General features: G+C 40.2%; 1 protein-coding gene across 3 annotated transcripts; it reads right to left on the bottom strand.

The window, feature by feature from the left end:
- Positions 1-3,003: 3,003 nt before the first annotated feature.
- Positions 3,004-13,295, bottom strand: zdhhc22 (zinc finger DHHC-type palmitoyltransferase 22). 3 transcript variants are annotated; one of them, XM_031572690.2, is made up of 5 exons: positions 12,999-13,295; positions 10,994-11,037; positions 10,324-10,400; positions 4,027-4,566; positions 3,004-3,895 (listed from the first exon to the last, which is right to left on the bottom strand). In XM_031572690.2, exons 2-5 carry the CDS (start codon positions 11,035-11,037, stop codon positions 3,609-3,611), a joined length of 948 nt encoding a protein of 315 aa, XP_031428550.1. In that variant the 5' UTR covers positions 12,999-13,295; the 3' UTR covers positions 3,004-3,608. The 3 variants fall into 3 exon arrangements, with proteins under 3 accessions (XP_031428550.1, XP_031428551.1, XP_012688931.2); XM_031572691.2 differs by lacking the exon at positions 12,999-13,295 and having other exon boundaries at positions 10,153-10,400; positions 10,994-11,040; XM_012833477.3 differs by lacking the exons at positions 10,324-10,400; positions 10,994-11,037.
- Between the last annotated feature and the right edge of the window lie 1,537 nt (positions 13,296-14,832).

Genomic DNA, 14,832 nt, shown 5'->3' on the forward strand with positions numbered 1-14,832 from the left:
GTCTGTGTCCAGGTTTCATAAGAAGTGTGTAACACAGCATCTGTGAAGAGAATAGTAATTTTCAGCATCTGTACTGGACTACATGATGGCAATAGATTTGACATTTTAGGTTCAAACTCACAAGAATCCTTTGCCACATCCCAAAGGTCCAAAGTAAAGTTCAAGAGGTAGGCACTTTCCTTGACGACAAACTCCATTAAGACTTGCACAGGTCCATGGAAATGGTTTCGCTTCAACTAATACCAGAGAGTAGAATATCACTGATACTGACTCCATGTGTCCAGTTCTTTTCATACATGAATATGTGAAAGTATGCTTATACATGCAAAAGCCGCCAACATGAGATTAAATTCACCAAATTCACTCAATTTACAAAAATGTATTTCACAAGTAAATGTTGTATAGAAAATGAAACTCACCTTGAACTGATAGCACCACCAGCATTAAAAAAACCAGCACAAACACAGACGACTTCATCATGGCCTCTGAACAGGTAGACACTCCTAGAATGGCTCAACGGTCTGACTGTGGTTGAGATGTTTTTCTCAAGTTGTACTTGAGGGAGGAGGAAATGCAATGAGTGCAGAACCAATTAAGATACCGAGAAGAAAATGTGATTACAGGCCACAAATAGGCAAGCTGCTCCCAACCTCATGACAGAGCTGGAATGTGTCCCACTGCATTCATGGGAGAGGGTGATCACGCGATATACGTTGCTGCAAATCATTAGCCAATATGTCGGCCTGTTAACAGACACATCCCTACTGAAAGTTTGTAGATTTATTTAGTCAGTTTACGTATTTTATGAATCTCCAAAAAAAGAGACGAGTAACTCCAAAATAACAAAAAGAACAATATGTAATATATTCACCGCACTAATGTCATTACTACCATACGTCATCAGAGATTACGGAAACATGGTAAGTTGACATACTGTCTTCTTCAACAATAATGTTACAGCCAGTATATTTTTCTTTGAAATCTCCCCTCCGGAGCAGAGGGTCTGTTTATGTTTTTGCCTGTGTGATCCTGTGATCCTGCCCACTACCCATTTCCTAGTACGACTTCGACACCCGGGTTGCCAAACTGACAGGCAAACACATTGTGATGCAGCTATGGAAGCAAGCAAATTAATTTAATTGGATCAACAGAAGTAGCATTAGATACGACCCATCCTGAAAAGCTTCGGAAAAGCTCCATGAGCGCCCAGATAGCAGAAGGCCTGTGGACCACTGTGGGACCACTGGGAGCAGAGCTGTCGGTCCACTGGGGGCAGAGCTGGCGGTCCGCGGGCCTTTTGCTCATCTGTTTTTGGGGCGGTCCACCGCTTTGCCAACTTGCTTTAATAATAATAATAATAATAATAATAATAATAATAATAAAACTTTATTTACATAGCACCTTTCATGCAAAAGAATGCAGCTCAAAGCATTGGACCTCATTCTCGAACGCAGTTAAGAAAAAGTTAAGAAGAAATTTCAGAAACAGATCCAGCCCAATGCCATGCAGTGCACTTGTACGCAGCTTCTTGATAGGTCCTCTCGTTATCTTTTAATTGAGATTTTGAATGGCTTATTTTCCCCTTGAAAATGAACGGGGGGTGTTGTATGTCTCTAGAGGTGCAGTTCAGAAGTGTTGCCCAGCAACGGAGCAGAGCTACATGCCAGACCAGTGAATTACACCCAAGATGGAGTCGACAGTTGGATTTGCCTCTGAACTTGCTGACACTTAAAATGACTTACATGGTTTAATTATCAGATGAAGATATCAGCATGCCTGCAGGTTAATTAAAGCTTACAGTATATTCCCACTAATGTTTTGTTTGTGTCCATTCAAGTAACTAGTTAGAGCCTAACGTAAGCTATTTTAAGATAACCTGGGAAGCCGGGAGTAAAGACAACGGAGGTCTGACAAATTATAGTTTCAGTGTGTTAAGTTACACCTTAATATCCATCGGTACTGGGGAACCAAGTCTTTGGGGGGCCTGTGGGCCAAATTCTTCATGTTGTTTAATTGTTTTCGGGCTTTGTTGGCTGCTCTGCATGTAGATCCAGCCACATAAAACAATCAAGATTGTCTTAGGAAACTGAGTTACTCAAGCCAAGTCTGCACCTTAGCGTGCAAAACATATGGAGAAAAATCTAAAGGTCGTTCAGGATTTAAGCGGTATATGAAAAGGAAACCAACTAGGTGGGGTGTCAAATTGGTTTGTGATGGCAACATCATATTCTGAGTATACTTTAAACTTTAATATTTACACAGGGGGTCCTGTCTCAGATTTAGCCTCAAAAGTCGTGGAGGAGCTAACACAGATATAGTGGTCACACCATTTGGTTTGATAACTTTACTTATTACACGGCTCTTCTTAATGCTGTCACTTGAATGGGGCTTTCCAACGTTCTGTGGTCAACTATTTTTTCATATTTGACCGTTGCTATGCATAATTGACCGCTGTCAAGGGAAGTGGCCTTTTTGCTTCGCGGAGGGGTGCTGTTCGCCCTGTCGGGGGTTATTTTCCCGATAATGACCGGCGTTCTATACATTATCCCTTACTCATCACCCTTATGGTTTAACTTGGTAACCCTTGTGGTTCCACACATACGTAACATGCAGCATTAATCTTAAAAAAAAAACCAGAAGATTTAAAAGACTTTAAAACAAGGGAGCGAAGTGCAAGGCGTGGGGGACATGAGGTGGTGTAGAGGAGAGGGGATGTCACCTGCCCGTCCAATTTCTCAATGCCAATGCTATTGTGGCATGTTTGCACTGTAACAGAGTAAAAAACGTTTGTCTAACTTTAGTCTGAGTGTGCTAATCATGAATTGCAGAGCTGAGAAGTCATCTACCTTGCCTAACCTATCCACGGAATAATCAACTGCCACCGACCACCACTAGACAAACATGTGTTCAAAATCCCATTACACAGATGTACTACATACAGCTGATAGAAAACATTGTAGTTAAAATGGCTAATTAAAAACAAACAAATTACCACTGTAGAAGTGTGTTTTGGCAACATTTTATAACAGGTAGGTTTTACAGTTTATCTAGGGTTTACAGGTTTCAAGTGTTTCTATTTGGCATATAGTCTTATCAGTGTCCATGGTGCATATACAAGGTACCCTTCCTGAAGACTATAATCCCCCCACTACCCAACAGAAAACTCCCACAAAATGATTGGTGACTTGGTAATTATGGTAATAATTGGTTATTTATCAAACCAAACTAGGGTTAGAAGGGCCTAACTGCACCACTGATGAAATGTTCCCTAAATTCAAACACCAGAGATATTTGACTGCAAACACAGAGACATTTTGAATAGGCATAGTGCTACACATTTGCTTAGAGGATCACTCTCACAACAGCCCTGTTAACCAAGTGTATTTACTGGCCATCAAGTACATTTGTTCAAAAAGGCCAACATGATAAATGTGTACAGTACATTACATCAGGAAGGATATTCAATGACATCACACATCTATCTCTTATTTTCAGGGAACAACATGTGTATTTTCTTCATCCTTTCAATGTTAAGTGGCACAGGTAGCGTCTTGGTACTATTGTTGTGACTGCGGATCATTCTAGACATGTCAGATGTGAAAACATTGTCAATCATACTTGTGACCTTGGTTTCCATCATCATGTTTGATGACATCCTTGACCGTGAGCACAGGCAGAAAGAGCCCCAGGGCCCAGCGTGACCCAAACACATCCTTCAGATTGGCGCGCCACATCCCATGACTCACAACCACACGTCCCCTCCGCAGGTGGCACCAGGTCCGGCCGCGGGCTACCAGGAGAATCTGCTGGCAGCAGAACCCAGCACACACCAGCCCAATCCCCAGCCACACATAAAGCATCAAGACCAGGAAGAATTGGAGGCCTGAGATCACACCTGAATGGAGAGACAGAGCCAAACACACACGTCACAACAACAGACCGTCGCAAGACCAAGAAGCAGAAGAGCCAGAAAGGTGAGGTGAGGGAGGAATCGTGAAAGAGAGGGTAATGAGTATTACAACTCACCAATCAAAAAGTATCCTGTTGAGATGGGCAGTAGTGTGAGGAACGTCAAGGGGTTTTCAAATGAAATGGAGTATTCCACAGTGAGATAAGCCACGCCTAGAACCAGGGAGTACAAGCAAGTCGATGACGTGTAGATGCAAAACATGACGAAGTAACGCATGTTGTTGTTTCCTATGCAGTTTCCCGTGAAGAAGCAGTGGTGGTCCCTCTTCAGAATGACTTTCTTACACAGTTTACAAAAGTGACGGTCATTACGGAGGTAATGGGCATCCACTCTGTCTGGACAGTCTACAGGACACAATGGAAGAGTGCTGTCACTGACAGTCTCCGATGGAAACCAAATAGTCATTGCGTAATTCCCCAATGCATTCAACATCAGATAGAGAAAAATGATTGTGTGTATCATGATGCCAGGAGGTTGGAAAATTGTTGGAATGAAAAAGACAAAATACAGGGCGAACGTGACAGCTGTCGCCGTGAAAAAGTAGGCTGGAGCTACGGTGTTGAGCAGCCTGAGTCTCAGCATCCTCAGCACCAGCCCTGTGACATCAACATACAAATAACAATAAACAAACCAGAAGAGAAGCAAACTCACATCTAATGATGCCATCATCTATCAAAATGAATGAAACACGTTATGTCAAAAGCCCATTTTCCTTCACCTCACTTTATCTTTTAAACCCTTCACAATGATTCAAAGCAAAAACAAATATTCCTCTCAAGTCACAATTATTGGCCTTCTTTCAAAAGTGGAGTTTAGGCCAAAAGGATGGGAGAAGCACAAGGAATGACTGATTACGTATCCCGTTGTATGTATGAAAACTGCAGGGGGCAGTTCATGTCTATTTTGCGGTGAAAATGTGCTGCCTTTTAAAAGCAGGTTTAGTACATTAAGCGTAAAATGAAAAGGCATAGCGTGCCCTTTTTGCAGACTACCCAAGTAGCTGTTTCTGCTACACTCTCTAACTTACATCTTCCCTTCAGTTTCAAATGATATGCATCCCATCATAGTTAGTCTCAAAACTGCAGACTTACTACCAACATTTCCTGACTATTAACCGTGGTCAAATTCCTGCAGCCCTGCGGTTAATACTCGTGTGGTCTATACATGCATTTGTTTTAAGTTAGTAATGCGCAGAGTGTCCGTCCCTCTTTCACATCTGAATCTCATTAATGTATCAAGTAAAAACAACATGGAATAGAACCCATTTTCACAGGTGTGTGTATTACCACCCAACTGTAGCCTATTTAACGAACCTCGAACCGCCGCGAGGATTATGTAAAACATGCGAGGTCTCACGTTAACCTCGCTGAACTATCCTTGCTATCTTTAGTTTCGGGAACCACCTAAAAGTTGGTATTTGCTAGAGTGTGTAATAAGTAGGGATGCACCGATACCACTTTTTTACAAACCGATACGAGTACGAGTATTTTTATTTGTGTACTTGCCGATACCGAGTACCGATACCGATACTTCTTAGATTTGGTCTCCATGAAAGTGCAATTAATTTGGAGGCAGATTTGATTTTATCCTCTGCAGATTATGTCAAGCCTATTGTACAAAATTAACAGAAGGCTATCCCAAGCCAAAAATAAACAGAGCTTTCTGGTTTTAACACACAAAAAAAGCCTTCAAACAGACAATATCATCACATTAGACAAAATGCAAATATAACCAGATAAAGGCAATTCAATTTGCTGCATAGTTAACAACACAGTCTGCTTAACAAAAAGTGAACAGAACTATTACTGGATTAGCACAAGAGCACATTTCAGTTACAAAAGTATCAGAAGAATCTCCTGCTCAAGTACACAAACAATCACTTAACCTATGTGGCACAGTCTTTCTCTCTACCTCTCTCTCTCTGTGTGTGCGTGCGCGTTTTTTTCTTTTGCAAGACGTCAGTTAAGATTGGTTACTTCGGTCTTGCGCCACTAGCATCAGTGAACTCTGTGTACTTAGCACTATGGTGTGTCTTCAGGAGTTTAATCAAATTGCTTGTGTTAAACAAAGTACTTTCCTTTCCGCCCCTCGACACCGTAGCAATGCAGATCTTACACTGTGCCTTACTCCTGTCGTCGTCATTTATCTTAAAATGAGCCCAAATCGCCGTTAAGGCAGCATAACGGAATTGCTAATCGCTAACGAGATGCTAGCAGCTAAATTTAGCGAAACCTGTATACTGAAATACTTTGACACTATGACAAACTTTCCTAACACAGTCAAACATCAAGCAAATGCAACACAAGACGGCAAATAAGCTACTTACTAGTCTGGCAGAGAGTGGTAGGACAGGTAGGACAATAAATCACATTTTGTGTCAGCATAGCCCGGCCAGTTTGATGCAGTGAAATACTGATGAGTGGTATCGGTGCTTGGTATCGGCAATTCAAAACGAGTACGAGTACGAGTATTTTAACGAAGTATCGGCACCGATACTGGTATCGGTATCGGTGCATCCCTAGTAATAAGAACTAATTTTAATAAAACAATCTTGGGTTCAGTATATCATTATACCCTAATCAAATATAAATTCTCCTTTCCAACGATACCTTGTTTGTCAAAATTGGACAAAGGCAGCCGAGTTGTCTGTGTGTATTTAGCAGAGGTGTAAAAAGTACTGAAATGTTGTACTCAAGTAAAAGTACAATTACTTTGATGAAATTTTACTTAAGTACAAGTAAAATTACCCATCTAAAAATCTACTCAAGTAAAAGTAAAAAGTAGTTCATTTAAAATGTACTTTAAGTAAAAGTTACTTAGTTACTTTCAACAACTTGACGGGGGCCGCTCCTATACAGTGCAAAAGAGGACAAGGGGTCATAAATCCAATAGAAAAACTAGTTATTTTTTATTAAAGGAGAATCTTTAGAAATATAAGTGCAATGACATTAAACATGTCAAACATTAAACATGTCAACACAACATTTAAGAACTTTTGGGAGGACATGTCAAGACATGACAGCTAAAATAAAAAGTTAAAATACCGCTGCCCCACTTAAACTTTGGTTACTTTACTTGTGTCCACCTTTAGAGCATTAGTCTACAAACTTCTTGTTGAGTTTGAGCAGCAGCTGATTTTCAAGATGAGTAGAGTTCATCCGGGCTAGCTTTGCATTGAACAGCAATCCAGCACAGCTGAAGAGTCGCTCGCAGGCGGCCGAGGCAGGTAGGCCAGTATTGAGTTTCAGGGACAGTTTTTTGATATTCTGAAAGGCGTTCAGCAGATCCATATTGACTGCGACACAGGCTAGGTACCCTTCTAACTCCCCTGTACCTTCTGGACTTCATTGAGGAAAATAAATCATCTTCATCTGATGAATGTTGTCCAACTTGCTCCAGCCTCCAACATCCGGTCAAGGTGTTGTCTGACATAGACTAGACCTGTAGAATGACAAACAACATTTCTGACAATTAAGTATTGAGCTGCCATCAAGATTCAAGAGTGCATCATAACACAGAAATAGCTATAAATAGCTACTTGAGATGACAGACCTACAGTATACAGAATTATAGCATTATTTTCTATTTCTACATGCATCACAATTCATAATCCTCAATTCTTGCTAACCGAGACCCCTGAGCATGAACATGAAAGACGTGCACGTTGCAAAGCCACCACTTATCGTTATCAATATCTGACTAAACATCGTGATAAATTGCAGATAACGACATACACATTGACTTGTCCAACTGTCTGAAAACGATGGTGTGCGCATTCACATTGTTCTGTTTCAAGGCATGGGAGGCAGCCAAATGATTAGCCTAATATCAGTTTATGTGGTGTATTTCATTGCTGATGACTGATCTGCAGTTTTTAAAACAATATGAGAGACTGAACATAATAATTCTATGACCTGAAACGAATGGAAGACAGGAATGGTATTATTAGTCTATTGGATGACCGCTGTCGACGTTAGCATACTCAGGTCGGTTGCAAGTGCTAGCCAAAATTAGGCTACTACCTACTAGTGCCATGAAACGCATATTTTGCTTAATGGAGCAAAGCTAACTAAATGACAAAAACGCTGTCTGAACTACTAATGGAAAGGGACAAATACTTTACTTACCAACACATGCTTGCGCAGATTTGAAGATGAATTTGTATAAGCAGAAAGTTCTGACTGACGGATTAGGCACAGTTTACACAGCATATAGCTGTTGCCTCTTTTACGTTGGAAGGCAAACTGCTTGCTGAGATGTGGCCACGGGTTTTCTTCATCTTCTTTAATTTCAACTGGCGGAAAGTTCGGTGCTTCAGCTTGTTGGTGGTCCGCAGCCTGTTGGTAGTCCGCACTATCATCTTCCTCCATATCAATCTCTCGTGACTCGGCACCGTACTGGCACCGTACTGGCGCCTTGCATCGACTCCATCATCCACTCTATGCAGCATCCACCACTGCAGTGAGCATTGTGGTGCGCGATTCCTGCCTTGAACTATGTTTTTTTTTTTACTCAGTAACGGATGTAATTTCCAATGTAGCGAAGTACAATACTTCAGTCAAAATCTACTTAAGTAAAAGTAAAATTACCGATTTAAAAAACTACTTAAAAATTACAAAGTACACAAAAAAACTACTCAATTACAGTAACGTGAGTAAAAGTAATTCGTTACTTTACACCTCTGGTATTTAGCGTCCCCCACACCGCCCTTTTATATTTTTTATATATCAAATGGGAAATAGCAAGGCATTTATCTCTGGAACCATTTGTCCAACTGAGCCGAAACTTAACATTTTGGCTTTTCTGACCAAAATGAAGCTATGTGCCAAATTCCATTGAAACTGGAGAGGGTGAAATTTTAATATTTTGGAATTGGAAATGTATAATCCCATGGAATGACCCTGATCTGGTTTGCCATATTATCCAATGTAAACAATGTAAACAATGTACGAGGAATGAGGCCCAGGGAACTAGCAGGCCAACCGGTTCAAATCTCCCAAAACAGCTTTTAGAGTAGAAATGAGGTCAGCAAAGGTCATCCATCACCTGCCAACATCGGGATCCTCCACTCCACATGACTCGTTTTCCTGGTAATAGTTCACCTTTTTTTGTTGCACACACGAATCTCTTGGCATCTATGGCAGACACTTGTGGTTAAGTGATTCTGCCATGACAAATATTTTAGCTCAGCTATAGTTGCGTTCATGAAACTTTTATTTTAGTCTGCCAATTCAGTTGGCATATTTTGATGTTTTCGGTCATGTATTAGATTTGTTTTACAGTATTAGACACAGGCAAAACTAAAGGTACCCTCACACAAATGTTCCACTTGGACTGTCAAAGATTTTGACACGAAGTTCTCCAGTGCGCGTCACACAGAGGCAATCGCCTAACTAGGATGCAAGATTAGGCACTCAACTAGTCTATCACCAAGGCTAATGTGTGTGTGTGTGTGTGTGTGTGTGTGTCCATAAGAATAAGGTCACTCACACAACTACACAACCATAGAAGACCTATGCCCTACAACAGAACCCAGCACACTTACCTAACTAACCCGACACGTGGGCACACAGCAGGTCTATCATAATTCAGTCAGAGCAAACACAGGTTTGATATAGGACATCGAAACATAGGAGATCAAAAAATAATCCATTTCGATTGAATTTGTGTGGGCTTGGCTGTCCTTGCGTTCATAGATCTTTTTTTTGTGGGCTCTTTGCATCAGGACCCCTAACTAACCACTGATCCATTCTTCCACGAGGTATATGTCCCCTTTCTGGGAGCAGCAAACACTTAGCTTTCCTACACTAAACACTTAGCTTTCATACACTAAACACTTAGCTTTCATACACTAAACACTTAGCTTTCCTACACTAAACACTTAGCTTTCCTACACTAAACACTTTGCTTTCCTACACTAAACACTTCCATACACTAAACTTGAGAGCCCTGCGCTTTCATACACTAAACACTTAGCTTTCCTACACTAAACTCTTAGCTTTCCTACACTAAACACTTAGCTTTCCTACACTAAACACTTAGCTTTCCTACACTAAACTCTTAGCTTTCCTACACTAAACACTTAGCTTTCCTACACTGTGTGTGGTTGTGTGTGTATACTATATACCCTGCTATGGCTTTTCACCACTGGGTGACAGTATTTAGTTAACCTAGAGACTTACCTCAGCTGTAGCTAGCAAGTGTAACCTGCGGTGTGTGGACTAGCACAGTCCCTCACTGGATTCAAACTGGCAACCTCGAGCATGGGAAGCGGGCGTGCTAGCAAGGAGGTTCAAACCCATGGGTTGTTGCTAGCATGTCTGTTAAGATGTCAGGGAGTGAGGTGTACTCACTGCACAGCAGTGTACCCGCTAGCTCTTCAGGTGCTGGGGAGGGACGGTTCCTCACTGCACAGCACTGTACCTGATGGCTACCGTAGAAATAGAAGAAAGTTAGTCTAGCCTTGGTGCTGAGAGACTTGATTTGGCAGCGTGGGCATGTACATGAAATGAATACTTTAGAAAAGAATTGCTTCTGACTATTACACAAATACATTCAAATTGAATCATTAATAATAATGAATTAAATTGCATAGGTGGTGTGAATGGTGACTTTTTAAACCTGACCTCAAAATAGCAGTCTTAAAATGAGGATAATATTCATTGTTAATTCATTGACTGTGGATCAATATTCCTTTTGTCAAAATTGCACAATCCTGCCAACTACCTACACTATCATATCAAGCTTTAGGCTTACAACACATTAATGCCATTTGAAGATTTGCATCATTTTTAGACCTTCACCATATCACAATATATCTATAATGTGTCTGTGCTAAATGAAGCATATGTAGGTACATAACACAGCTCATATTGGTAATTGCCAACATTGACATTTCACCCTTTATATTTATAGATTTGGAGAATTGTGTTTTTTCTGTTATTTTAGGCTTTCACCACAGCTCCAAAATTCAACATATATTTTAAAGACTTTTTACAGTATTAAAATGTTTTAGATACTTACAATGCATAGCAACATTGCCAGTGGAATGAATTGTCCGTTGACATCTGAACAAAAAGAAGATGACATGAAAACCCAACTTCACATCTGTTGAAGATCTGCACTGATTCTACAGATGGAGGTTAGTCACAGTAGAACGTTTCATCCTGATATCCTCAACAGTGTACACAAATGCTACAAGCACACTTAAGACAGTGCAAGGGGGAACATTTGTGTGAGGGTACCTTTATTCAATCTCGATTCAGAAAAGTTCATAATCGATTTAAAAAAAAAAAAAAAAAAATTTAAAAAAAACTTTTTCTTTTTTTTTTTTTTTACACATTAATTTTGTGTTGAAATGCAAGCTGCATCGATTATTGCATTGTTCATAGAAAGTCATAATTGTGACAAGGAAAAACTTTTTCTCTAATAAAAAAATAGATCTGTTGATTTATCAAACACAAAGTAGGAAGTGATTTGAGACTCTAAATAGCAAACTCAAATGTTTTAAAAATTGAGATGCATCGATAATCGTTTTATCGGTTTAGAATTGATAATCGGTTTAGAATCGAGAATCGGCTTAGAATCGAGAATCGGTTTAGAATCGAATCGTTGACCTCTGAATCGGAATCGAATCGAATCGTGAGGTGCCAAGAGATTCCCACCCCTACTATACGATATCATCGACCAAAAATCAGTTTAAAAAAGAAAAGAAAAGGGAAAACAGGATTACCAGGATGACTTTTGTAGGCTATTTAATTTGAAGTAACCTACTATGACTTTGTGTCAAGTAACCAAAAGTATAAGTACAATGCCTTCAAGATCGTAGTTATACTTTCCTTATTTGTAAAATGTTTGTGAATTGTGAATTGCATCTTACTTCTACAGTCATACTCTTTCCTCACCCGAGGCTACCTCACAGGTAGGCAACTTTCCCTGTCATTTGAAGTGCTACCTTTTATTTAAGTATGTGGGGCCAAGGTATGTAGGCCAACCTCTTAAATTCACATCTGTTTTAAAGTCCATTGTTTGATTTTCTGTGTGTGTTTTTATAGGGATGTGTGTGTGTATGTGTGTGTGTGTGTGGGGGGGGGTGGTATAGGTGGGTAGACTAAAAGGGTGATGAGACGTCTTGTAATTCACTAATGTATGGTATTACGTCCAGTAGGAGGATTTTGGCAGAGGACGTTTTAGGCACAAGGTCAGTACTGATGCATTGCTAGCTATCCAGCTGTGTCGAACGTTATCTCCGCCAGAGAGGTTATGTTTACGTTGCCATTTGTTTGTCTGTTTGTCAGCAGGATTACTACAAGGAAACGACTCGGTCGATTTTCATTAAACGTAGGGTTTGGCATAAACCAAGGAAGAACCCGTTACATTTTGGAATTGATCCAAATCAGGGGGCGAAGCCATTCATAATTTACCTCCTTCGTTAAAATTGAGCATTTGTCCTTGGAGGAGGTTGCGCTGCCTGCCGGAGTGCGAGTCGGTTCATAACATTGCCCAATGGAAACGGGACTGACTACACGATTTTCGGCTGCGAGAAAAGACTCACTGTGTCTTATGTAGCAACAATACTAAAAGTCAGTTGATTCAAACACCGAATCTGCTGAGAAAATAACACAAAAGTTGAAAAAAAAATCCGCACCTTTATACACCATCTTGCTGATTTTCTCAGTAGGCTAGATCATATCATACAAACTTTTAGCCGTAGCTCATTCACCACCACGGTCTGTTAGTAGAAATCATTATTAATGGTTATTAGTGGTTTTCCTTACATACACCAACGTGCTGCCTTTCACATAATCTATGTTTAATGTTAAATGTAACCAAAGCATTTCTGCATACAGAAAGATCAGGGTGACTATTCACTTGGTTCCCCATAGGAAAAACCTATTGAACCAACACTCCGTAGGCTACCGGGCTGCAAAATGACCACATATCTTCAGCTTTAAAGGGTGTTTATCGTGGTTGGCTACCATAGTTTAACGTTACTGCACAAAAAAGAAACCCTTAATGCGAACGTTACCTGCGGCCAACGATGAGATTGCGGATCACCCTTCGTTGCCTGTTGATGTCTTTGAGCTATAGCCTTTGACTGACTCAGTGTAGGCGAATATATAATAGATAGCCTGCCCTAAATCCCCAGTCTCCGTGAAAACGGTAAGGCATTGAGGATGTCACTCATGGTGACATCTCTGTCGACGTTCGTCTCAGCGCCTAAATCAGCGAGGTCGTGTGCCATAATTCAAGGAAAAACACTAAGTTATCCTGCATGGAAAGATCACACGTTTCCTACACCGTGTTATGGCGTACATCAGTATGAATCATTGGTCCTCCTAGGTCCGTGGGGGTGCGGTGGGGGGGATTAGGACGATTCCAAGAGCCTGAAAAGGGGGCCCCTCATAGAAACTAATCAGAATCATGATGTTTATGTTTATGTTTATCAGCCAAGTAACCTACTGTGAGTACTCTTGCAAGTACAGGTGTGAACATACAATTAGGTTCAGTATGTGAAAACATCAAATAAAATAGACAATACACAAGCAAACTGCAGGAAAAAGGATGTGCAATTTAACCAGATAAAGTGCACATGTGCACTGACTACAGTAGAGGCATGTGCAGCAGTTTAAAGTGTAGGATCACTCTCTTTGCCTAACTGCACCTACTGCATCATTTTAAAAAGATTATCCAAATCCTCTAGGATTTCTCAATATTCCAATTCCGTTTTTTTGTTGTCCCTGTTGCATGTTGGCGTAGGGTTCTTAACATGCCAATACATGAAGCATGTTCTAATTGAAACATAGTATCATTTTTGAACTATAGTTAATATTCATAACTAGTGGTCTTTACTATGAATGATTGTTCTCCCCTAAACCCCTTCATTTGGGTCAAATCAAGAGATATCTGTTTGTTGTGCAAGGGTACAGGATTACCTTGGTTTCAATTTTAATCGATTTAAATTGAATTGAATAGAATTGAAAAAGTTAATGAATAAGATGGAAGGCTATTTCAATACTGTTTGGCTGAAGGGATACAAAGATCTTTTTGTCAATTCTTACAAACACTTCTTTACAGACTACATCAGTATGCTTTACAGCTACTCTGACCAAGGTTGGGCTGACATCGCTTCTGATCCTGACCTGAAGAGCTGCATCACAAACACTGGAGTGTGTTTATGTTTGTTAATGATTGAAGTTACTACTCCAATGCTTCCATTTTTTAATTCGACACAGTCCAACACCTGAAACTTTAAAGTTCTATTTGTGTGTAGAACAATTTTTTCTTAGAGGAAATCACGAAACGGAAACAAAATCATGAAAAACAGGTATTTCGGTCGTTTTGGCAAGTAACCGTATAATAACCGGGATAATGTATAGTCCGGCGGTCATCATCGAAAAAATAAATCCCTTCAGTCCCATCAGGATTTATTTTTTGATAATGACCGGCGTACTATACATTATCCCTTACCTATTCACTTTTCATGAGAATCAATGACATGCCCTGGAAGGCTCTGGGTGAGTGGGTGTAGTATTATGCATTTGCCTGCAAAAAAAGTGCAGGGTATTAGTGGGTGTATTACTAGGATGTTTACGGTAAGTTTTACAACTTAATCAATGCAAGGCGCCATTTATACGGTCTCAAGTTTAATCTGGCATTTCTGTTGTTGAGACTTATGTTCTGGTCCGTGTTCTTTTTGACTAATAGTTTTAAAGAAAATTCTGCGCAGTGATTTCAAAGCTGGGTTCCTAACAGGTTTGCTGAACAAGAGGGAAATGACTTATAGACTTGTACCTTATGCAAATGTACCAATTTATTGTGGTGAAGGCAATATACTGGCAACAATCTCCAATAATTGTCTA

This window comes from Clupea harengus, chromosome 8 (assembly GCF_900700415.2).
Source record: "Clupea harengus chromosome 8, Ch_v2.0.2, whole genome shotgun sequence".
Lineage (NCBI taxonomy): Eukaryota > Metazoa > Chordata > Actinopteri > Clupeiformes > Clupeidae > Clupea > Clupea harengus.